This window comes from Larimichthys crocea, unplaced genomic scaffold (assembly GCF_000972845.2).
Source record: "Larimichthys crocea isolate SSNF unplaced genomic scaffold, L_crocea_2.0 scaffold389, whole genome shotgun sequence".
NCBI lineage: Eukaryota > Metazoa > Chordata > Actinopteri > Sciaenidae > Larimichthys > Larimichthys crocea.
The window spans coordinates 83,190-108,157 of record NW_020855090.1 but is presented as its reverse complement, the minus strand read 5'-3'; the positions used below and the strand labels follow the sequence as shown (position 1 = coordinate 108,157).

Sequence of the window (24,968 nt, the reverse complement as noted above, 5' to 3'; positions counted from 1 at the left end):
GTTACAGGTTTCCTCATCAAATTCCTCCCCCACCTCATTCACCTACTCCACCCTGATCTTTACAAGTGTTGTATTTTTAAAAGAGGCATTACAGTCATGAATTCTTGAAATTAGCCTTTTTGGGTTGAAAGGAGTTTCTAGTAGATTGTCTAAAGCAGAACCCGAAGGTATATATGGAAAGTTGGGATCATGGCGTTGAAGAAAATGGCGGACTTGGGCTGGACCTGAGGGAGGCTGAATTTTAATGATAATTCACCAAAGCTTGCAAACACACCGTTTATATACATGTCCTTAAACTCATAAATGCCTTGTCTTAGCCATAGATTAAATTCAGAGTCTAGTTTGGCTGGGGGAAAAAGGTGATTATTATGTAAAGGGCTAATGTGGAGAAAGCAGTTGAACCCAAAATTCCGTCTGAATTGAGACCATATCTTGAGGGTATTTATCACAACATGATTGGTGGTAAAATCTGAGACAGAGAGAGGAAGATCGGAAGCAACCAGGGCTCTAAGAGATGTCGAGACGCAAGAAGCAGCTTCAAAGTGGCACCAATCTGTGTCAGGAGTGTGGAGCGAGTAAATAATTTTTTTAAACATTTGAGGCCCAATAATAATGACAAAGATTTGGAAGAGCTGACCCACCCTTTGATTTAGGTCTCTGTAGCAGTTCCAATCTTGTTCTAGGTTTCTTAAGGCCTACTCACACCGGAGGCATTACGGCCGTGTTACGGCTGCGCCGTGGTCACTGTAGCAAATAGCCCCCAGTCTAGTCAATGAGAGCACTCACACAGAAGCGTCCCAGAAGCGCCTGCCGCGCCACGGCGCGAGCATTCCGTAGCATTTCTATTTTTGACGCGAGCCGCTGCTAAACCTCGTAAATTTCAACAGAGCACTGCGCAACAGACAGGAAATCCAACACAGAATCAACGTAATAAACTTCTGCCCCCTTACAAAATAAAACACAATACGCAGTTCATGTAGCTTATCACAACTTCACATCAACATTACGTCATGACCGGTGGCACCAGGTGATCAAAGATCGATCAAAGGGTCTCAACATGAACGATGAGAGACTAATTGTTGACGTGGAACAACACACAATAATTTATGACACAACAGATCCTTTTTATAATCTCCTCCACATCAGAGAAGCAAAGTCAGCTGTTTGTTGTTGTTGTTTTCTTTATACACAGTTTATCGCGGGGTCTCGCGTACGTCCAGGATTCTCGCGTGAATACGACCGGCTCGCTCCGCTGCCGTAACGCAGCTGACAGGCGTCCGGTGTGAGTTGACGCCGGGCAAAGGACGTAGCTAAACCGCGGAGCAGCCGTCACGCTGTTGTAACGCCTCCTGTGTGAGTCCCGTGTTACCATCCCATATGAATGAGATAAGAGCCTTATCAATAGATTTAAAGAAAGATTTGGGAAGAAATAGTGGGATACACTGAAACAGATGTAAAAATTTGGGGAGAACATTCATTTTAATACAGTTCACTTTCCCTGCCAGCGATAGATGAAGTGATTTCCATTTCTTCAGATCTAATTTGACTTTCTCAAAGAGACTTTCTCTTGATAGAGCCTTTGCATGTTTCTTGTAATATTAATGCCCAAATACTTTAAAACCGCTTCTAGACATCTGGAACGGGAAGGTATTGTCCTGTAATTGAAGAGCCAGATCATTCACAGGGTAACGCTCAAATCGTCTGCAAATAGGGATACCCTATACTCCCCACCCCCTCTATGAATTCCGCTCACTGATGACAGTGATTTTAGTGTCATAGATGAGGGTTCTATAGCCAAAGCAAATAATAGTGGACTAATAGGGCACCCTTGACGGGTCCCCCTTGACAACTGAAAATACTGCTTAACATTTGTAATTATACATGCTTTAGGTAAGGTATATAAAAGTTTAATCCATGAAATAAAATTAGGGCCATATCCAAATTTCTTTAAACATTCAAGCAAATATTCCTATTCCACCCTATCAAAAGCTTTCTCCGCATCCAATGCAATAACCACCTCGGGCACCACACTGGATGCAGGAGAGCAAATAATATTTAGGAGTCTGCAGACATTTGTAAAAGAGTGGCGCTCTGAAATAAATCCGGTTTGGTAAATTTCGGCCGCTTGTAATCGCGATCTCATTTCTTCGGTCATTACCCAAAGCTCGTGACCATAGGTGAGGGTAGGAACGTAGATCGACTGGTAAATCGAGAGCTTTGCCTTTCGGCTCAGCTCCTTCTTCACCACGACGGACCGGTGCAGAGTCTGCATCACTGCAGAAGCTGCTCCGATCCGCCGGTCGATCTCCCGTTCCATCCTTCCCTCACTCGTGAACAAGACCCAGAGATACTTGAACTCCTCCACTTGAGGCAGGATCTCATCCCCGACCCGGAGGCTGCACTCCACCCTTTTCCAGCTGAGCACCATCATTAAACATGTCAGGCAAAATTGTAGATAGTTTGTTAGAAAACTTCTTATAGAACTTTATTGGGTACCCATCGGGGCCAGGCGTCTTACAATTTTGCATTGCTTTTATTGCATTGATGATTTCTATACGTTGCAATGGGAGTTCAGTTTCCTTCCGATGTTTTGCACTTATGGTAGGGGGCCGAGGTAAATGTTTCATTAATTTCCTCTGGGTCGACAGTTAATTCTCCATTATCTTTCCTGATCTGTGGGATATGTTGAGAAGCTGAGCGCCACTTAAGTTGGTGAGCTAGAAGGCGACCCGCTTTTTCGCCATGTTCAAAGACGTAACCTCATGATTTTAACAGGAGTCGTTCTGTCTTTTCGGTTGCTAGCAAATTGTACTGTGTCTGAAGATCCAGCTTCTTTTTATATAGTTCAGGGGAGGGGGATATGCAGTATGTGGCATCAACCATCTTTATTGGACTCCTCTTGTTTGGTTCTGTTTGTCTTCTTTACCTTAGCAGAATATGATAGAATATCACCCCTGATTACTACTTTTAGTGTTTCCGAAAGGAGGGAAGGAGAGATGTCATCTTTTTTGTTGAATTCTATAAAGTCATTCATTTTAGTTTAGTGGTTCACAAAAGGTTATATCAGCTAATAAATTTCTGTCTAATTTCCAAGGGAGGCGTTCCATTTTGAAAAGAGGAAATGCAAGATCTAATAGCACAGGGGCATGGTCTGATTCAACTATAGTTATTATTCAACTTTTGTGACAAAGGGAAGAAGAATCTTGTCAATAAAGAAATAATCTATTCTGCTATATGAGTGGTGTACAGGGAAAAAATAGGAATAGGCCTTGTTTTGTGGAAATAAAAAATGCCTTCCCATCTGATCCATAAAAGCTGACAGTAGTCTTGCCATCTTTGAAGGATATGTAGATTTAGGGTTGGAGCGGTCTAGTACAGGATTAATTACATAGTTTAGGTCTCCCCCAAAAATCAGTTATTATAAATTTTGATCTGGAATTAATTAAACAATTTTCTATATAAACTTGTCATTGTCCCAATTTGGTGCATAGACATTTATCAAAACGACAGCCCTGTGGCAGAGGAGCCCAGTAACAATTACAAACCATCCCTGTGGGTCTGAGGTAAAGGTACTTACGCTAAACTGGATTTTTTGTGTATCAATAATGGCTGTTCCACGTACTTTGGAACAAAGGTTGGAGTGGAACAGTTGACCAACCCAACCTTTTTTTAACCTGACTTGATCTTTAACCAGTAGGTGAGTTTCCTGGAGAAATGCAATGTCGCATTTTAAATACTTAAGATGGTTGAATATTTTGGCTCTTTTTACCGGTCCATTTAAGCCTTTGACATTCCAACTAAGAAATCTCACAGCGGCCATTTTCGCATTATTATTTCCGATGTATAACTAAAAGGAGTAATACGCATGTAACAGAGCGCATGGCTAAACTCATTAGTTATCTCTTTAAAGAGAACAAAAGAAAACACAGGTAGCAAAAAACAGGGGGTGTCCCTTCCCATAACCCTATCCCACTTCCCAAACATATACAAAACTAGAACTAAGCCTATACTTATCCCTCTCACTGAGGTAAGCTGCAGGCTACACACTGTTCCCCAAGACTTCTGGTATAACAGTTTCTTATACCTTCTGTCCAGGAAGGCTCCCAGCAATTAACTATGTATTGAAGCCTTATAACACTTAAGGTGGGAAAAAAAAGAACATATAACCTTGAGCTATACAGCATCTGTAGAACAAATTAACTGTGTGTATATAAAAAAAGACTTAACACCAATATTGAGTAGAAACCAAACAAAATGTTGAGAATGTTAACCTTCTGTAAGTTAAAGATGAATCTGTGTGTGCCTCACAGCATGGAAATGATTGATGATTTTGTTCGAGCTTTTTAATGATGTTAAAGACAAATATTTCAAATATTTGTCAAATATTTGCATTTGGACAGTATCACATGGACTGAAACATGGTTCCCTGTGCAATCTAGAGTCCTTTTTGTTACTGGCATTTTATTTTCACATTGATAAACTGTATTCAGAAAACTACATAACATGTAATAGTATTACATATAAGCATTATTTACTTTAGTTTAGTTCAAAAGGTGTACCTAAATGCAGACAAGTAAGAAGAATGAAGAGATTACAGGATAAGCAAGTTAACACAAAATGGAAAATGGCAGCTGAGTACAGGTTAAAAACGTAATCCAAACATCCAAGAAAAATCCCATTAAGGCATTCAAGTAAGTGGGTGCAGGTAGCCAGTACAGCCAGCCCTTTTGGGTTGATGGAAGATCAGGCGTTCCACCGTGTTGTGGATCATCAGAAAGGGTTTCACTGTGCAGGCTGGGAGGCCCGTCAAGAGGTTATTACAGTAATCAAGTTATTAGCTGATCACAGTCTGTATCAGCATTAGGGTACCATGCTGAGTCAGGTAAGGCCTAATTTTTCTTATGTTGTAAAGTGCGAGATGGCACAAATAGGCAACCGAGCCAACATGATCAGAGAACGTTAGTTGTGAAAAAGACCTATTTGATAATAGCTCCTGTTTAGAGTTCTACCAGGTTGCAGTATAATAATACAATATAATTACAGAACCAATTATTTTGTGTAATGTGTGTTGTGATTTTAATAAAACAGCTTTTGATTCACTCTGTTAGTATAAGCAATTGGCTTGTAAATATCTAAACCATCCATGCAACACACATTTACAGACATTTTAGGTTTTGTAGATTCCCCCAAACAACCAGCAACTAGCACTCACATTTCACATGTACATTCAAACGGAATATTCGATGTACCATCACACCGACAAGGTAAATAAGCCACAGTGCTTATAAAAATGTTTTATAATTAAATATCTAGCTATGACTACAACACTAACTGGGTTGCCAGTTGAAGATAACACCATAGTGCCATTTTTAATCCTGTTTCTGTGGAGCACTAGCCTTTGGCCATGAGACGTCCTTACCAATATGGACCATATAGTTAAACTATAGCCTATACAGATACTATACTATAGATATACAGCAACTTAAAAGTTCCCGTGTTTCCGTGACGGGGCCGTGACTGGTCCTTTACTGGTCCTAGAACGGTCCTTCACTGGTCCGTGACCGTAATGTAATCCCCGCGATGACGTAGTCAGTGAGGCCCCGACTGGAAACGCCCCTGAGCAGTCTGTGTGAAAACCAGCTGCAATGCCTCATTTGTCCACGGGGAGGAGCAGTGATGTTCCGCTCTCACCGTAGACTGTCTAAGACACATCTGGACAGATACGCTGGGGTGACCCGATCAGCTGATCAGCGGATCAGTTGATGGGGAAAAAAGATGTTGTTGATTTGGTGAATGGTGACATGTTAGATATAAACACCTTAAATTTAATTTCAATTCATGAACACGCTCAAATCATATGGCTACTATATATTATGCAGTACTCAAACCAGCTGCATTTTCCGCTCTGTGATCTGTGACACTGGGAGACCAAAAAGCCCATTACTGTAAGTGCAAACAAAAGATTGAGCAATGAGAATGCTAATGAGGTGTGTAAGCTACGTCATCTCCAGGTAGAACTGTAAAAAAGTTTTGCGAGAGAAGCGCCATCTCCTGGTCATACCCTGTAATCACATGAATGGGTGGAGTTACAGTAAAAAATAGACACGCCCAGGAGAAGGAGGGGGGTCACTCTGGTCACGGAACTCGGCAGGCGGCCGGCTGAAAGTCAGCTGGAAGACGGCTGCCATTCAGCTGGCGTTCAGCTTGAATGGGAACTTTTGAGTTGCTACTACTGTATAAAGCAATATGTGTACTGAAACACTGACAAAAACAGAAATGACACTTCAATGTCAATGACACCAAACACAGCACTCAAGTTGTTTTTGATGGTTAAATGCTTCCTAATATCATCATCTTAAAAGCAGAAAATAGGTAATTCAAAAGTTTATCATCAGGAGGTGTGAGGTTGAAAGACAAATTTGTTTGAAAAAATGAATAAATGAATAAATCGAAATTAAAGCACAAGTTGATAAGGCAGGCTCTGGGAAAGTGGGTGTATTGCAGCATAGCTCAAATACCTCTGGAAATGCACTGGACATCAATGACACATTTTAATGTCCTGGATTTATTTTTGCTTGTGTTTCTGAAGTGATTAAACTTTATTCACACCTATGTTCAAAGGGTCAACATCCTTTCCAACTGGCAAAGAAGTAGGGCTACCAGAGATTCTCTCCATGAAGCTGAAGACAGGAAACTTGAAGACATTTGGAGATATCTTTAAGTTTTTATCCAAAACCTGGAATTGGCATTTCAACGTTTTTTTTTTCCAGGAGGCTGGACACAGGGCCAGTAACGTTGGAGGCTGCACTAGCAGCGTGGTGAGCACATAAGACTGGAAAGTAGAGATGCAGTGCCATCATTTATTTAGTCACTGAAGGCTCTCTGGACACGACAACCATGACAGTGACAGGGAGATACGGCACCTATTGATATGTTTCTTTGACTGCATACACTGATCTATTTAACTCCTAGTGAAAGCGAGGCATGAACACTGTAGCACATGCTATTTGTTGTGTTTGATGTGACATCAATACTGTAACTGTGATAAAGAATTCAGAGCAGCTCACAGAGCAGATAGATGCCATGTGTTTCCATGAAAAACCAAAAAATTAAGACCCTCTTGATGATTCCTTTTTATCTGACTGCCTTCTCAAAAAATCCCTTTTACCTGCAGCTATGACATTTGTCTGAATGATTGTGCTGTATAGGAAACCAGCATCAGACATTGTGCCTGGTTACATATGGTATTCTTTACCTTTTTTATTTTTTTTATTTTTTTTGTATTGAGGTGTTAAAGGACATTATGATTCAATGTTGTAATTGTAAGTATTGTACAATATAAGACAAAGGATTGTATGTTAAAAAAAAAAAAAAAAAAACTACTTAGTTTTTGTAAATAATAGATTGCATTAATGAAACATGATTTAAATATGAAATAAGCAAAATTCTCAAAGGGCATATGCTGATTATGTTGATGTTATGTTGAAAATTGTTTGAAACATCTTGGCCTGGCCTGTTATTCATCAAAAATTTGTAAGACTTTACTATTTCCCATGTCCAGTCTCTATCACATGCAATCAGATATATGCATAAAAGTACAGTTTTTATTTTTTTTGTAATATCAGCAGACAAAAGTATTTTCAAATTATTTTGCATGTTGTCATTCTGAATAAAAATTGATATTAACTGAAAAAGAAACAAAACAAGCAAAAAATCCACCACAATCAGAATATTTAAAGAGATCTTACTGCATAAGCAATTAAAAAAATGCCCTCTGTCAGTATGTTACACAAAAAACCTTTCCTGTTTCATTGAAAATCAAATGTACAGAAGCATTCCTTATGTAATTTTTTTGACAGCAAACTTGTAAACAGACCTAAGTCAAAATGGTGTTTCATTTGTATGTGTTTGTTGTTTTTAAGCTCAGTAGTTTGAAACTGAAATACATTTATTTCATAATAAGTTTTATTGTTTCAACAGGTGCAAGTTTGCCTACAAAAATCTATTTATTGGGTGAGATGTACCTTTGTTAATTATTAATATTCATAGTATATGTTGTATGTGTGAAATTATGTAATGATTTATTATTTTAATTTATTCAGTTTTATTTATTGTTAAAAGAAACTTTTCAATGTCATGTACCATGATCAAGAGAGTTCAGAGCACTGCACTACACTTAAAAAAACAAAAGCAAAAATGAACTTTCACTGACTTCATTCATTTTTTGTTTAGTTTTGTTTAATAGACCACGTTTTGTTGCTGTCTTAGCCATCATAAAAAATGGATCATAGCCACAATTACTAACATCTGATTTTATTAAACAATTTCAGTAGAATCTGGTACTTAAAGGTACACTATGTAAGATGTTCACTGTATTAAATCATAAAATTAATATGCTATATCATCAGCTCTTTTTTTTTTTTTTGGCCTTTTCAAGCTTTATTTTTGATAGAGACAGCTGAAGAGTGACAATGCTGCCCCCCTATATCATCAGTTCTTAAGGAAACATGCTAAGTTGAAATTGCTTGTTGACAAAAACCCGACAGCCAAAATGTTCTTATTTTGCGGCCCATCCCTCTGTTTATGTTTTGGCCTTTGGAATTCTGATCAATTAGTTCTGTGTTCGATATCCGGGGTTGCCAGGTATGAAACAAAGCAAACACAGCGCACTACAACAATGGAAGCATGCATGTGCAGCAGTTTGACAGAGTTGGACTCTACCAGACCTGAGAGACAGAAACAGGCGTAGAGATTAGGTACATTAAAAAAAAAAAAAACAACAACAATAAAACAAGCGACGTTATTAATGCACAAATCAGGTAATAGAAATGCTACTGGCAGCGAGTCTAATGCAACACTGATGACTGTTTTATAAAATAAAAACAAATGCCCATAATAGTAGCAGCTGCCAGTGTCTGAGACTGGTGCTGGAGACCTGAAAATAATATAGTAATTACAGTAACGTTAGGTGACTTAGTGCAAGATAACCTGATTTTACATTGGTCGTCTCTTATATGCAACAGCAGCTTGTCGCTATGACAGGGAATATATGTAGTCAGATCTGAGTTTACGTGTGTCGGTAATGGCGCACACATACAGACGCTGGCAACTACTTCAGCAGGTCAGTGGAGAAGTGCCACTACTAGCTGCCGCTTTGAATTGAGCCAGCCCTTTCTCTGTGTTTATGTGTGCTGGACTTAACCACTATAAAACTCAGTCTCCCTCAGTCTGATTTACCGCGTATGTCAGGTGCCCCCCCCACCACCACCACCCGCCACACACACACACAATTATTATTACTTTTATTACTGTTGATTGATGTTGTTTTGAATGTTCTACGAAGGCTTGGGAAAAAATGTTTCAACAATAAATGTCACTCACATCTTTTTTAAACATATTTGTAAGACATTTTACATATCTTCACATATCTTCACTAGTGTGGTTATTTTTCATAGTGGCAGAAGATAACAGCAGTTATTAACATCAGTTGTTTGCAAAAGTTGTTCAGCGACGATTCCGAGAGGAGGAAAGAAGACTTTGAGTTTTAATACGACGCGATGTTTGAAACAAGCGGTGTTAAAAGAATATGAAGCAGCCGCGGTAGCAGCTAGCGGTGTTGCTAAGGCTAAAACAACACAGAGTGTTTGATGATTGACACCTATCAACTATCGACCAATCAGAGTCAGGAGAATCGATTAGTACCGCCCACATTCACCTTTGACCCACCAATGACGATCCAGAATGAAGTAAACCCAAAGGTAGTATATCGCACCAACAGGTCACACTTCACTTTCATAGCCCCTTTGTCTTTATGTAAACGATTCAAACTAAATCAGAGACATAGCAGGAGACATTAGCAGCTTTTTTTGCGCAGGAATAGAAATTTTGACACAAAACAGCAAAGATAAGACATACTGTATCGTTTTGTGTATTTTGTTTGCTACTCTTTGGGGGCTAGCTCACCGAGTTTTCATCGCACAGTGATAAGACACATATCTTTGTAAGATATATTTTTATTTTTTCCCCCGCCGCGCCTCCCCTGAAGTCCTCTGGCGCCCCCCAAGGGAGGCGTGCCTCACACTTTGAAAACCGCTGGCGTATGTATCTCAACCAGTGCTCTCTGTCTCTCATTACAAACCAAACTTTTTCATGTCACTATTCTACAGTGTAAATTGAAAGTCAGACTCCGATTTAGAAGCTGATTCATGAAATAAACAAACCCAAAACACAATAGGTAGAGTATAGTCCTGTGCTCGTGAAGGTTCAGCGGCGTCAACCTGGCACCCTACATGAGTGTCGTTAGGGGAAGGGGGGCGACTCGCTCCACTGTTTGGAATTCGAGCTTGGAATTCAATCTTACATATTGTACCTTTTAATTGTGTTGTTTAAAGTTATCGTTTCAGTTGCAACTTTCCTGTCAGCCATTATTTTAAAGGTCCAATGTGTCAGATTTAGGGTGCTTCATTTCCACAATATAATATATATAACTATGTTTTCATTAGTGTATACCTGAAAAAAGAAATCGTTATTGTTAAGTACCTTATAATAAGTTTTTTTTCTTCTTTTTAAAATCTACAGACATAGAGGTTCTCTTCCACGGAGTATGCCATGTTTGTTCACCATGTTTCTACCGTAGTCCAGAATGGACAAACTAAACACTGGCTCTAAAGAGATTTTTTTTGTGTTTTGTGTGTGTTTTTTGTAGTATTTTACAGTCACAGCAGTTTCAGTTTCAGCATATAATTGGTTGCAATCTCCAACTAAATCCTAAATCCTACACACGAGACCTTTAAAGATACACTCCCTGATATTTTCTTCACTTTTCTAATGTTAATATGGAACTAATGGAACTAACAACAGTAATGAGTGAAAAAATTAGTGAGTAATTTCCCCCTAAACCCTAAACAACTGGTTGTTCCACCCTGGGCAGCAACAACTGCAATCAGGCATTTGTGATAACTGGCAATGAGTCTTTCACATCGCTGTGGAGGAATTTTGGTCAGCTCTCAGCCTCTCGGCCTCTGCAAGGTTATGCCACAACATCTCAATCAGATTTAAGTCCGGTCTTTGACTTGGCCACTCCAAAACCATTATTTATTTTTTATTTTTTTAAAGGCATTCAGAGGTACACTTGCTGACAGGTTATACATCAGAACAATGATCCGAAGCACAAGTGCACTTAAGCTTGAGGTCACAAACTGATAATCGGACATTTTCCTTCAGGATTTTCTGGTAGAGAGCAGAATTCATGGTTACATCAATTACGGCAAGTTGTCCTGAAGCAGCATAGCAATCCCAGACCATCACACTACCACCACGATGTGTGACTGTTGATATGTATAATGTTCTTTTTATGAAATGCTGCGTTAGTTTCACATCAGATGTAACGGGGTGCACATCTTCCAAAAAGTTCAACTTTTGTTTTTTTGTCTTTCAGTCCACAGAATATTTTTACAAAAGTTTGGGAGATTATCAAGATGTTTTGTGAGATGAGCCTTTGTGTTCTTTTTGGTCAGCAGTGGTTTTCTCCTTGGAACTCTCCCATGGATGTCATTTTTTCTCTGGTCTAGTTTTTATTGTTGAATCGCGAACACTGACCTGAACTGAGGCAGGTGAGGCCTGCAGGTCTTGTTGTTCTGGGTTCTGTTGTGACCTCCTGGATGAGTCATCAATGCACGCCAAATAATTTTGATAGGCAGGCCTTTCCTGGGAAGGTTCACCACTGTTCCAGTTTTCTCCATTCTCTCACTGTGGTGGAGTCCCAAAGGCTTAGAAAGGTCTTTGTAACCCTGAGCCTGATAGATGTCAATGACTTTGTTCCTCATCTGTTCTTGAATTTCTTCATTGTGGCATGATATGCTACTTTTTGAGATTTTTCTAGCCTACTTCATTTCACGTCAGACAGGATCTGTTTAAGTGATTTCTTGATTCAACTGGCAGTAATCAGGCCTGGGTGTAGGTAGTGAAATTGAACTCAGTTTTCTAAAACTGTGGTTGATCAAAGTTAATTCATGAACAGGGGGACAATTACTTTTTCACATAAATCAAATCAAATCAAATCAGGCCATATATATATCTACACACACACACAGAAGAAAGAAAGCAAGTTTCTCATTTCCTTAATTGACTTGGTTTGTATATCACAATTGTTGTGCATCTTATGTATAGAGCTGTAATGTGTACTCTTTATTTATACACTGTTTAAATAACATTTTGGTGCATGCATTTGGATTAAAGAATATACGTTTTATAGGAATATACGTTTCATAATTAACCATGCACAACAGGCTGTAACTTCATTTAGAAAATTATTTTATTATGAATATTATTTTTTAAATCAGCTATGTATCCAAAGGCATTATTTTAGTCATTTTACATGAAGACTAAACACATAATGTTTTGTTTTGTATCAAATTGCAAATTTGTTTTGCTGTGATTAGACTTAATGCCAGTCCAAGCACTGTGTATTTGCTGGTACTTCATTTGAAGAGCTTGTCAGGTAAACCATAATGCACTCAAATATAAAACATAAAGTAAAGTAAAGTAATAGATCGCCTAATTAATTCAGTATGATGTCATGTTTATATCAGATGGTTTTCTTTTGATTTGTCCTAATCAGTAGGGATGTATTAATTCCCCAAGTCATTTTCAGTCACCTTGTAAGCCATAGCATTAGCTAAAAGCAGTTAGTTTGTTATATGAGTAATCAGTCTCTTTCAGACCATTTTGTGGCCCTATTTTGTAGTTTCATGAATGTAGCTAGATTTCCATTCTTTAACTAGACTCTAATTTTTTTTTTTTTTTTTTTGGTACACACATAATCATATAGATTTTTGTTGATGTTGCGACATGTATATGATGTTAAAACAGGTGAAACACATTGTCTTGTGTTTTGTTGTGTAGTGTTGTTGGACTGTCATTTTAAACAGACTTTACTGCTTAAAATGACCTTATATGCCCCTTCTTAAATTAAAGTTCCGTCAAACTCTCTCATCCCTTCATATCTCTGATGTGATAGAACATGGACATCTGTAAATCAGAAACTTTCTTTCTGTGGCATTACAGGTTTATTCATTAAGGCCTTAAGTTTTTTTTATGAGTGTACTTGTGCCTCTCAGTGGTCTTCAAATGAACTATGTGACTTTGTATGTACAGCAGCAGCAGTTGCACAGTCTTTTATATTCTGTAGGTTACACTGTTTCTACAATATGTGTCTTTGGAAGTTAAAGAAGAAACAGAAAACTGAAAGTATTCATAACCACACTCAAAGTAGAAATCTTGATGTATTGTATAATTTGTTTGGTTTGAAATTCTGTACTTGTCAGATTAGAACATTATCTGTGAATGGATATGAGGGCATTATATAGAATTTGCATGCTATTATTAAGCTTGTATGGAGCACTATTTACATTTGTTTTCATCTTTTTTTCCCTACACTGGAAATTGAACATTAGATATACTGTACATTTCATGTTTTTTTATGCCCATTCAAAAGAAATTTCTCAGCTGAGTGAGCTTTGTGCAAATTTCTGTGCTATCGTAACATTGGATTGAAATGTATACGTTTGTTTTCCTAGATTCAATGTGACTTCCAACCACAGGTGAGGTATTCACTGCAATCCACATGCAGAGTACCACCTACTTAGTGTAGTGTCAGAGCTGAATGTTTATAAAGTATGACATTGTTTTTGTTTTCCCAAAATTTTTTATTTATTTTTTATAATCCAAACAATGGCAGCTGTTGTCACTGATTTGCAAAAATCAGCTGCCAGAATCACTGTTCAGCACAAGTCCAATTTTTAATTTGCCACTGACTTAGAATAAAGAAACCAAAAAAAAAGTTTTTTTGTGGCGGTTATTTGGGGGTTTTATATTTAGATTTTACTGCAATGAAGCATTTTCGTTCTTACTTCTGATTTCTGATCCTTGATTTTTCTAATATCTGCACATTGCCAGAACATTTAAATGACAATGAAACAATATAAAATATACATTTTCTCTAAACCTGGACAAACATCTCCATAGTATTCTAATGCAGATGTCCTACTGCAGTGGACCCCAAAGTGTGAGTTGGGACCCCCTGGTAATTTATCTAGCATAAATTCACGTGTCCTCATCAATGAAATACAGCTTTCCCAATGTGTTAGCGGCACTGAGGGAGATGAAAGTCTAAAGCCAGTAAAAATGCTACACACTTTTACCAAGCACCCCTCTCTCGCTGCTAGTAGATTTTTTTCTGGAGGGAAAGGAGCGAGGTGCCAAAAGAAAGTCCTAACTAAACAAACAACAATTACAGCCAGAGCCAAATAGGCATCAAATGAGGTGGCATATTAAATTGCACAGGCAAAAAAGCCACACACTATCTGGGAAACCCTTATCAAACCCACTGCTATAGCTGTAAGTTGGGCAAACTGGCTTGTGAGCTAGTATCAGCACCGCTGTCTAACAGGACTATTGCCTGGCATCATCTACATGGCCCAGGCCACATAAAGTGTCAACTGGTTGACAGCATGAACAAAGCATTTTCACAAAGGTTGACCATAAACTAAAAGAAGAGGGACTGTCTTGGGACAAGTGCATCAGTGTGTGTACAGATGGTTCTACAGCGATGCTAGGAAAAAAGAAAGTACTTAAAGCAAAAAAAAAAAAAAAAAAAAAAAAATCATCAACTACATAAACATCCACTCAATATCAGGTTTTTTGCCACTCTCTGTTGAAAACTGGGGTCAGAGCATGAGGGTGGCTTTCATGCGGGAATGTGCTCAACCGCCTGTATGAGCTGCGGGACTGAGTGGACTTATTTCTGATGGAGCAGGGGGTCCAAGCTCACTGACCACCTCACTGATCCAAACTGGCTGACAAGGCAAGCATATTTGTTTAAATTGAAAATTAAATTTGAAAAACTGAATGGACTCATGTCACTGCAAGGAGAAAACACAAGCATCATGCTGCTGAATGAAATCCACACATTCACAAGAAAACTTGGGCGCTGGACTGAGTGAGTTGAGATAGGTAGTATTTATATGTTTTCTGAGTTGGAAGAATTCAACAAGGAAAGTGGACTGAGTGTTAACACAGTGACACAGTCTATCACTACCCACCTACAAGCTCTCCTGGATCACTTTAACAGTTATTTGCAAGAGGAAACAGCTCCAGAACAATATGACTGGATAAGATCACCATTCGCTGAAACAATCTGGAGGACACGTTATTTGAATTGTCACTGACTGAACCTGAAAGACAGTTTAATTTCAAGACGCTTGCTGAGGGAAATACCCACAGCTATCCAAGAAAGCTATGAATGTACTGATGATATTTGGCACTACCTACTTGTGCTTAATAAAAAATACAGATTGTAACTTAAGCACAATGTTTGTATACTTCTACACCTCTGGGGATAGTGGGGGTTGCGAGTTATTGGCACTGTTATTTTGTGGGGTTTTATTTTTTGGGAACCCCTTTACTTCTAGAGTAGTAAACATGAGTGATGTAGAGACAAGGATGTGTGATGAACCAGAGCCCAGGTAAGTAAATTATGATTTTATGTGAAAGCTATTTGCTTGGCCAACCATCTCACGTTAGTACTAGCTTGTACTAACTAGTATTAACTTGTCTCAGTCAATCCCAGAATTGCATGTATAATGAACATTAACTCACACCTAAAATATTCAGCAGGTTTGTATTTGAAGGTTTATTTGCAATTTCAATAGTTAGTTCATTTTGAGCACAGTCCCCTGACAGATTTGTTAGATTGAAGAGGATTTACATGTTATTTGGTATCCAGCCCCCATCTTTGTTCTTACTGATTTCTGATTAATTAATTCTGCAAAACCCTGGATTTCTCTAATATCTGCACATGGCAACGAGGATAAAGGAAAAATGAAACGATAGATATATATAATATATATATATATATATATATATATATAATATATATAATAATATATATATATATATATATAGATAGATAGTTATATATATACACACACACACTACTGCAAAGATATATAGATATAGCTTTTGTTCCTCTCTCACTCTAACTCGCTCTCTCTCTCTCTCTCTTTCTCCACGTGTCAAAATCCACAAGGCCACCAGGGGTTGCCAGATACTTCCATTTCATCAGAGAATCCACTTCTTGGTGTCATTGTGTTTGTGGATGTCAACCAGACAAGACGAGAAGCTGCATTGGAAAGGGAGTTTGAAACAGAGATCATATAGTCATTGTTTCACAGCATAAGGATTATCATTTTCAATACATTCCCCAGCCACTCTGTAAGTACAAAATGGACAACCTTTCTGTATATATATTGCACTGTGTGTAGATTGTGTGGGAGAATCTAAAGGCTGCATGGTACAAAAACAGATTTTAGAGGATAGTTGACAGTTATTATATTGTTATTCTTGTCATATTGATATTCTATTGATTTCACACTAAAACCATAAATAACTGACTGCACATGTTGTCAGTCAAGCAAATATTCACTGCTAGATGAATCATACCTGTCATTTTAAATTCTGTCTAAAACATTTTTAGAATTTAAGAAAGGAGGTGATAAAAATAAAGAGCACCTTGCCCAGTTGCAGAGGTTCCACTCAGGCAGTCAGTCATTGTGGTGAATTTGACCTGAGGTCCATTCCTATGGTGGCCAGCCAATGCCTGGCCATGGGCAATGGTTCGATAAAAGCCCCACGGGCTGGGGAGAACAGCTGCCTGGCCTCCATCCACACGGACCCACCTGGCCTGGAAACAGACGTCCTCAGGTTAGAATCAGACATCATGAATATGCAACCTCTATTATTGAAAAAAATCTGATAATAGAACAGAATGGCCTGTAAATTCTGTATGTTGTATTTTAACAAATTGAAATTATTAGGACATTGTCACTATGCATTCTGTTAAAAAGCATTTCATTGTTTTATTTATTTAAGCATTCTATCTGTAACAGCTCTGCTGCCTATATCATTTTATTGCCAGGTATTTGCTTCCAATTGATTGAGAATAAAATGACTTGATAGATCCAGTGGAAAGGTTTGGAAAGGTAGTAAAGGAGTATCAGTTTGAATCCCTGACTGGATCAGTGTCCATTCAATTTTGCTCATTTGTTTTAAACTAGAAAAATATGGAAGTTGTTCTGGAAATAGTATTAGGTTCAGTTTATGATTATGTTTAAGACAAAATACAGCATACATGTAGTTGCAAATACATGCTTTAACCAGTGCTGTAGTCAATTTAACCAGTGCTGTAGTCAAGACCACCTTTGTGAAGTCCAAGATAAGTCCAAAACCAGAGACTCCAGAGAGGTTCAAGTGCAAGACGACAGGGTCTATGTAAATAAGAGAGACAGAGTCAAGATTAAGAAAAAAAAGACAGCTTATTTACCTCTTTATAATTTTTGTGATTCTAGTGAGAAAGTATATCCTCTGTTTTAAGATGATCAATTTGTACTATTAGTTGTACTGAACAATGTTTCAATTGGAGATCAAGTCCACGATAAGTGCAAATACCAGTAGGTCCTAAACAAGTTAAAGGCAACAGAAAAGATTTTTCAACATTTACATTTTGGTCAACATTTTTTACTAAATGTGTAAATTATGGGTTTTCTGAGGCAGCTTGTATGCGTCTTCAGTGACTGAACTAATTGTGATCTTCAGGTTGCGGATTTTACACCTAGAGGCAGAGCTGGCACGTCGGGACCAGGAATTTCAAGCCCAGAAGCTTCAGTTACAGCATCTCCAGAGAGAGTTGGAGGCCAAGATCTCCCAGATTGACAAGCTCCAGGATGCTATTGGCTACAACAATAGTCTGGGCCGTTCTCCACCTACCCTGTACCACTACAGCCATCACCGTTTCAGTGTCATCAACCAGGGTCCCAGCCGCTTCCACAGGTTGGCTGTGGAGGTCCACCGGAGGCTCAAAGCAAAAGAGGGCGTCTCTGCTGAACCCACTTCAGAGAACTTTTCCGGAGGTTTCATAGCAGCAAAGAGCTCCATCGCAAAGGCCATCCGCAAAGACTCACTGTAAGTTAAAGGGTCATCTAACCAAAATCTCTGTTTTAAAAGATACATACTTTTATTGTCCATCCATCCATCCATTGTCTTCCACTTATCTGGGGTTGGGTTGCGGTGGCAGCAGGTTTAGCAGGGTGCTCCAGATTCTTCTCAGCAACACATTCCAGTTGGGGGATCCTGAGGTGTTTCCAGGCTAGATGAGCTATATAGTCCCTCCAGAGGGTTTTGGGTCTGCCCTGGGGTCTCCTCCCAGTTGGAAGTGCCCCGGAAGAGCTCCAACCCTAAGCCTGAGATACTTAAACTCCCTCGCTTGGAGCAGTAACTGGCTCCCAACCCAGAGGGAGCATTCCATCATTTTCCGCAAGAGAACCATGGCCTCATACTTGGAGGTACTGACTCTCATCCTTGGCTGCAAATCACCCCAGTGAGTGCTGAAGGTTCCCAAACCGGACACCCTCCTCACCCTGGCTGTGCCTTGAGATCTAAAGGTCACTGAATCTGGTTGCCACAGTCTGTCCATGAAAATCACGTCTCTTTCTTCAGCTTGACAGCCTTCTTCACCGCTGGTATCCAACAGGGTGTTTTTAGGTTGCCGCCACTGGCACCGGTGACCCTCTGACTACAACTCTGAGCAGCTGCATTGACAATGGACGTTTTGAACATGGCCAACTCAGGTTCCATGTCCCCAACCTCCCACGGAATGCAGGAAAAGTTCTTCTAGAGGTGTGAGTTGAATACCCCGTGGACAGGGACCCCTGCGAGACGTTCCCAGTTCACCCTCACTACACATTTGGGTTTACCAGGTCTGTCCAGCATTCTCCCCCTCTACAGTAGTAGCAACTTAAAAGTTCCTGTTCAAGCTGAACGCCAGCTGAATGGCAGCCGTCTTCCAGCTGATTTCCAGCCAGCTGCCTGCCAAGTCCCGTGACCGGAGTGACCCCCCTCCTTCTCCTGGGCATGTCTATTTTTTACTGTAACTCCACCCATTCATGTAATTACAGGGTATGACCAGGAGATGGCGCTTCTCTCACAGAACTTATTTTCAGTTGTTCTACCTGGAGATGATGTAGCTTACACACCTCGTTAGCATCCTCGTTGCTCAACCCTGTGTTTGCGCTTACAGTAATGGGCTTTTTGGTCTCCCAGTGTCACAGATCACAGAGCGGAAAATGCAGCTGGTTTGAGTACTGCATACTATACAGTAGCCTTATGATTTGAGCGTGTTCATGAATTGAAATTAAATTGAAGATGTTTATATCTAACATGTCACCATTCACCAAATCAACAACATCTAGTCTGTTCTGTCTTTACTAGTGGTGGGCCGTTATCTGCGTTAACGTGCTGCGTTAATGTGAGACTCTTATCAGGCAATAAAAAAAAATATCACCATTAATCTATTCACAAAGCTGTTCCAGCCTTTGAGGTAGCTTTTTTACTTTTTTCTCTTTTGTTCGTTTTTGTTTTCTTCGCTGTAACTGTGGAGTCCTGATCTCTCTAGCAATGTTGTTTTTAGAGAGTTTTTGAGTTTTTCTCGTGTTTTTTAAATGCCGCTTCCACCTGGACAGCTGCCTTTGTTTACTTCGGGAACAGCTAATCGCGCTAATGCCGGCCGGCATTGGCGCATTAATCTACAGTATCTATGGCCACCACTAGTCTTTACATAATTACTGAAGCGTCTCTTCTCTTATGCTCGCGCACTCTCTCTCGCTCATCTGCATGTAAACAACAAACTAACCCTTAAAAATTTGCAAAAAGAATTGAAGAATAACAACAGCAATAATACCTCCTATTGAATATTTGATCACAGTTTGATCGTTGGAAGACACCATTTAAAGAGGGAGAATACCTGGTGATTAACAGCCCTTTGGAAGCCCTTTGTTATGTAGGTATCAACCTTTTGTTTGCACTTGATGGGCCCCTCCCCCGTGTCACACAAATCAGAGCAGAAAATGCAGGACAGACAATCATGGATGTGGCTAGTGGTGCAAAGGACGCTTTAGTAATTATGTACAGTGAGGACAGAATAGCCTAGATGTTGTTGATTTAAACAGTGACCATAGGCTAAATGGCGTAAAGCGTAAATGGAAAGAATTACGGGTGAATCAAGTGTGAAATAAGTCAAGTTAGTTTGGTTTTAATAAAGTTTGCAGTATATATTTACATATACATATATATATTTAGGAGAAGTCTGAGAGACCTGTGGTTTTAATGCAAACGAAGTTCTTTACAAAACAAAAACCCAAACGGTCGTATTGTGCTTAATTTGACGTTTGAAGTTTCTGAAGTGTCCGTGCTGTGTTTTAGTCCATGCTGGACAGAGCCAGAGCCCGGTGGTCTCCTCTGCGCCCAGCTTTCGACAAGTCATTAATGTTATGATATATTTTATTTATTATTGGTTAACTGTTTACCAAATCAACAACATCTAGGTTATTCTGTCCTCACTATACATAATTACTGAAGCTCTTCTCTTGCGCACTCTCTCTCTGTCGCTCCCTCTTAATCTGCATGTAGTGAAAGCCACAGCTGGACATCAGTATCCATCATACTGTACAGTATACTGTACTATTAATATGGCCACTATGGCATTCAGAGGAATACTCAGTATTGCGGCTTTCCAAATCCTTTAAAGACGCTAGAGAGGCTGAGGTTAGGTCCTGTATGTTTGGTACAACGCGCTGATGTTCAGAGAAGCACGATGAGTCCAGGTACGTTTCAAAGTATTTAATAAGATGACATAAGGTGGTTTTACCGTACACTGTTGGCATGTATTACAATGCATTCAACTAAACGAAAAGCGGTCAACAAAAATTACGGCTACCTAACCTGCCTCTCTCCTCCCCTAGTGCAGGTGATTCAGCCCCTAATATAACCTATGTTGATCATCTGCTGGCACCCATGTGACCCAAACCACACACATCACCGTGGCAACCAGACCAAATAAATCAAACCAAGAATACTGATCTAACAAAACAATATATGGCTCCTACAACACCAGCCCCTAATTATTAAGTTAATCCAAATAATTACTCACATACAAGTAGGAGACAAACACATGAAAAAAGACTTTCAACAATAAAGATCAACAATTAATGTCCATCAATAATCCACTCTGTAATCTTCTTTCTTCTTGAATCATATGACTCAAAGGGTCCACAGTCTCACCGGTCAAAGTCAAACAGTCAAAAACCAGTAACGTGAGTCTAGTAACAGTCAAAAAAGTAAAAAGTGATAACTGCAGCCAGTATGTCCTCACACGGTTTCAGCCTCCTGCAGAAGGCACACCTTCGTGATAGGCCGGTCCAGGAAGCTGCTCCGGGTTTTAATCCGCACCTGACAAACGAATCCTCTTCGGTCCGGGAAGGTTTGTATCACTCGTCCCACAGGCCAAGAGTTTCGAGGTGCTGTGCTGTCCATGATGATAAGGTCTCCCACAACAAGATTCCTTTTCACTCCTGTCCAATTCTGACGCTCCTGTAGTTGAGGTAAGTATTCTTTAACCCATCTCCTCCAAAACAAGTCAGACATATATTGAACCTGTTTCCACCTCCTATGTGCATAAATATCTGAGGGTTCGAACACTCCTGGTGGCAATGTTGGTGAGGTCTTCAACAGTAGCAGGTGATTTGGTGTCAATGCTTCCAGGTCATGTGGATCCATAGAGGCTTTGGTGATTGGTCTACTGTTTATTATGGCTTCAATCTCACAAAACACTGTCTGAAGGCTTTCCTCATCCAAGTTTTGTACTTTCAGGGTGGAATTAAGAACCTTTCGAACAGACCGTATCAACCATTCCCAAGCTCCCCCATGATGTGAGCCAGCAGGTGGATTAAAGCTCCATTGGATTCCCTTTTGAAGCATGACATCATGGATCTGCACCTGATTCCACTGTTCGATGGCCTTCCTCAACTCTCGCTCTGCTCCTACAAAGTTTGTTCCATTGTCAGAGCGTAACTCCTGAACTTGTCCTCTCCTGGCAGTGAAACGCCTGAGTGCATTAATAAAAGAGTCGGTGTCCAACGATGATGCAACCTCGATGTGTACTGCTCTGATGGCGAAGCAAGTAAATAGAACACTGTACCTCTTTACTATGCTCCTTCTACTCTTAACCTCAAAAGGTCCGAAGTAATCAACTCCCACACGGGTGAATGGTGGTTCATCTGGGACAATTCTTTCATGAGGCAAATCTGCCATCTGCTGGTGAACTAGCAGAGCATTCAAACGGCGACAGGTGATACACTTGGCTAGCACTCTCCTAATAGCTGAACTCACACCAGCTATCCAGTATCGCTCTCTCAGCTTAGACAGCATATGGTTACGGCCACCATGTCCCACTTCCTGATGTACATGCCTTAGTAAGAGCTCCGAGATGTGAAGGTCTTTCGCTAGGATTATTGGATGTTTCTCTTCCACAGGCATAGACAATTTACTGAGCCGACCACCAACTCTCAGGATTCCATCTTGCAGCTGTGGGCAGAGTTTATGGAGGTGACTGGACTTCTTAACAGGCTGCCCTTTCCCAAGACTGATTAGCTCTTCTGGAAATCTCTTTCCCTGGCAGAACTTGATGATGGCTAGCTCAGCCTGGTCCAGGTCCGTCACTGTGAGACTCCTGTGCACCACTGTCCTCTTAAAATCCTTCATCTGTATTTCCACAGAGGATGCCTGTTGTTCCTTGATGACGTCAGATGGTGCAAAGGTCAGATGTAACTGTCTTCTCTTCCTTACACATGACATGAGCCAGCTCTTAATCCTCAAGAGCCATGCCACTGATTTTTTCAGACTGGTCCAGGAGGAAAAGTACTCAATCAAGAGAGTTACAGGTTCTTCCCTGGCCTGGACCACATTCACTGCAACTCTTTTGACCTCAGGGTCGCCAAGTAAAATTTGATTGAGGTCTTCCTGGTCAACAGGCCATTCACTCTCGGGCTTCAAAAGAAAGTGAGGCCCTGACACCCATGTAGCATTTGCAATGAACACGTCAACTTTCACACCTCTGGAGGCTATATCTGCTGGATTGCTGCTGGTATCCACATACCTCCATTGAACAGGACAGGAAACCTTGTGGATTTGAGAGACCCGGTTTGCAACAAAGACTTTGAACCGTGAAGTCTGGTTCCTGATATATTTCAGAACAGATGTGCTGTCCGTCCAGAACACAGAGTCCAAAAGATCCGCCTGTAACTCCTTCCTCCAAAGCGTGTCCATGCGGCTGGCCATAGTTGCAGCGATAAGCTCCATCCTGGGGATTGTAACACATTTCAATGGAGCTACTCGAGCTTTTCCCATCACAAAAGCACTGTGTACTTCAAAGTTCTTGCCTTTTGACAGCAGGTAAGTCACTGTTCCATATCCGTGTTCGCTGGCATCACAGAAGTGATGTAACTGGGCTGAAGTAACTTCCCCAAAGCCTGGTGGCTTCAAACATCTGCTGACCTCAAATCTGTCCAACAGGTGCAGCTGCTGCAGCCATTCCAACCATTCTTTAGAGACTGACTCAGGCACAGTGTCATCCCAGCCTATCCCTCTCCTGCACAGGTCTCTCAGCATCCTCTTTGCTGTTAAAACTACAGGGCTCAGCATTCCAAGGGAATCATAGATTGAGCTGACAGTCGAGAGGATTCCTCTTCTGGTAAGTGGTCTATCCTTAAGCACAATCTTGAACTTGAAAGAGTCTGATTTAATGCTCCATTCCACACCCAGCACTCTCTCTACAGGTAGCGAATCCAGCTCCATGTTCAACCCTTTAATGCCATTTGCTCTGTGATTCTCAGGGATGGCTTCCAGCACTTCAGGCCTATTACTCATCCACTTTGTAAGAGAAAATCCACCCTCAGAACACAAAGAAACCAGGTTCCTGTAAAGCGACACTGCTTCCCTCTCCGTGGCCACTGACACAAGGCAATCATCCACGTAAAAGCAGTGCAATAGTTTCTCCACTGTTTCCTCACTGTAGAGATGCCCGTAGTCCTCTGCACACTTTCTGAGAGCGAAATTGGCACAACTAGGAGATGATGTTGCTCCAAACAAATGCACCTTCATCCGAAGCTCAGTGGGTACTTGCTTCACATCCCCCATAGGCCACCAGAGGAATCTGAGGAGGTCTCTGTCATCTGGTGGGACCTGTACCTGGTGGAACATGGATTCGATATCAGCCATAATCACAATTGGTTCCCTCCTAAATCGGGTCACCACTCCAATCAGAGAGCTGGTAAGATCAGGGCCCTGCAGAAGTTGAGCATTTAGTGATGTTCCTTGATATCTTGCACCACAGTCAAACACAACTCTGATCTTTCGTTTGGTGGGATGGTAAACTCCGTGGTGTGGTATGTACCATACTTTTCCATCGCCCCGGTCCAGCTCCTCTTCTGGCACCTTCTCAGCATAGCCTTTAGCCAGAAGGTCATTTATAAACATGTTGTACTCAGTATTAAACGTTAAGTCCTTCTGAAACCTTCTTTTTAGACAGCACAAGCGCTGCTCAACAATTCTCTTATTATTTGGCATGGTAATGTCAATGTTCCTTAAAGGTAAAGCAATCTGATAATGCCTTTCCACCTGTTTCACTGAGTTGTTGACAAACTCCAGGAACCTTTGATCCTCTCTTGACATTGCAGGTTGCTCATCAATGCTGCTTTCAGGGAAGTCATTCTTAAACTGTTGCTGCCAGAGATCATCCAGGTTCACAACTGAAACTCTGTTGACAGTTATGTGTGGATGCTCCCAGTTAACAGTCTCTCCACTGTTTTCTGTCAGTGGACCATTAACAGTCCAGCCCAGCAAGGTTCGGATAGCATATGGTCCATCATTCACACTACACACCACCTCCAACGGTTCCAGTGCTTTAGGAACATTGGTTCCTATGAGTAGCTCTATTCCTGCATCAATTTGAGGTAAGTGAATATTTTTCAGATATGACCATTGTTTAATATCCTTCTCGGTAGGGATATTTCCTCTGTGCA

The 24,968-nt window shown here is 40.4% G+C and overlaps 1 protein-coding gene and 1 long non-coding RNA gene across 2 annotated transcripts in view; one reads left to right on the top strand and one right to left on the bottom strand.

Annotated features, from left to right (window-relative positions):
* Positions 1-16,032: 16,032 nt before the first annotated feature.
* On the bottom strand, positions 16,033-21,157 carry LOC113745046 (uncharacterized). Its single transcript, XR_003461954.1, has 4 exons — positions 20,833-21,157; positions 17,257-17,324; positions 16,570-16,741; positions 16,033-16,180 (listed from the first exon to the last, which is right to left on the bottom strand). It is a non-coding gene; the product is annotated as an uncharacterized LOC113745046 (long non-coding RNA).
* prkg2l (protein kinase cGMP-dependent 2, like) overlaps positions 16,620-24,968 on the top strand; it is a 40,810-nt gene continuing 32,461 nt past the window's right edge. The window contains exons 1-2 of the mRNA XM_027276484.1: positions 16,620-16,761; positions 17,653-18,018. Coding sequence (XP_027132285.1) covers positions 16,640-16,761; positions 17,653-18,018 — 488 coding nt within the window. The 5' untranslated portion in view covers positions 16,620-16,639. The remainder of the gene's footprint in view (positions 16,762-17,652; positions 18,019-24,968) is intronic.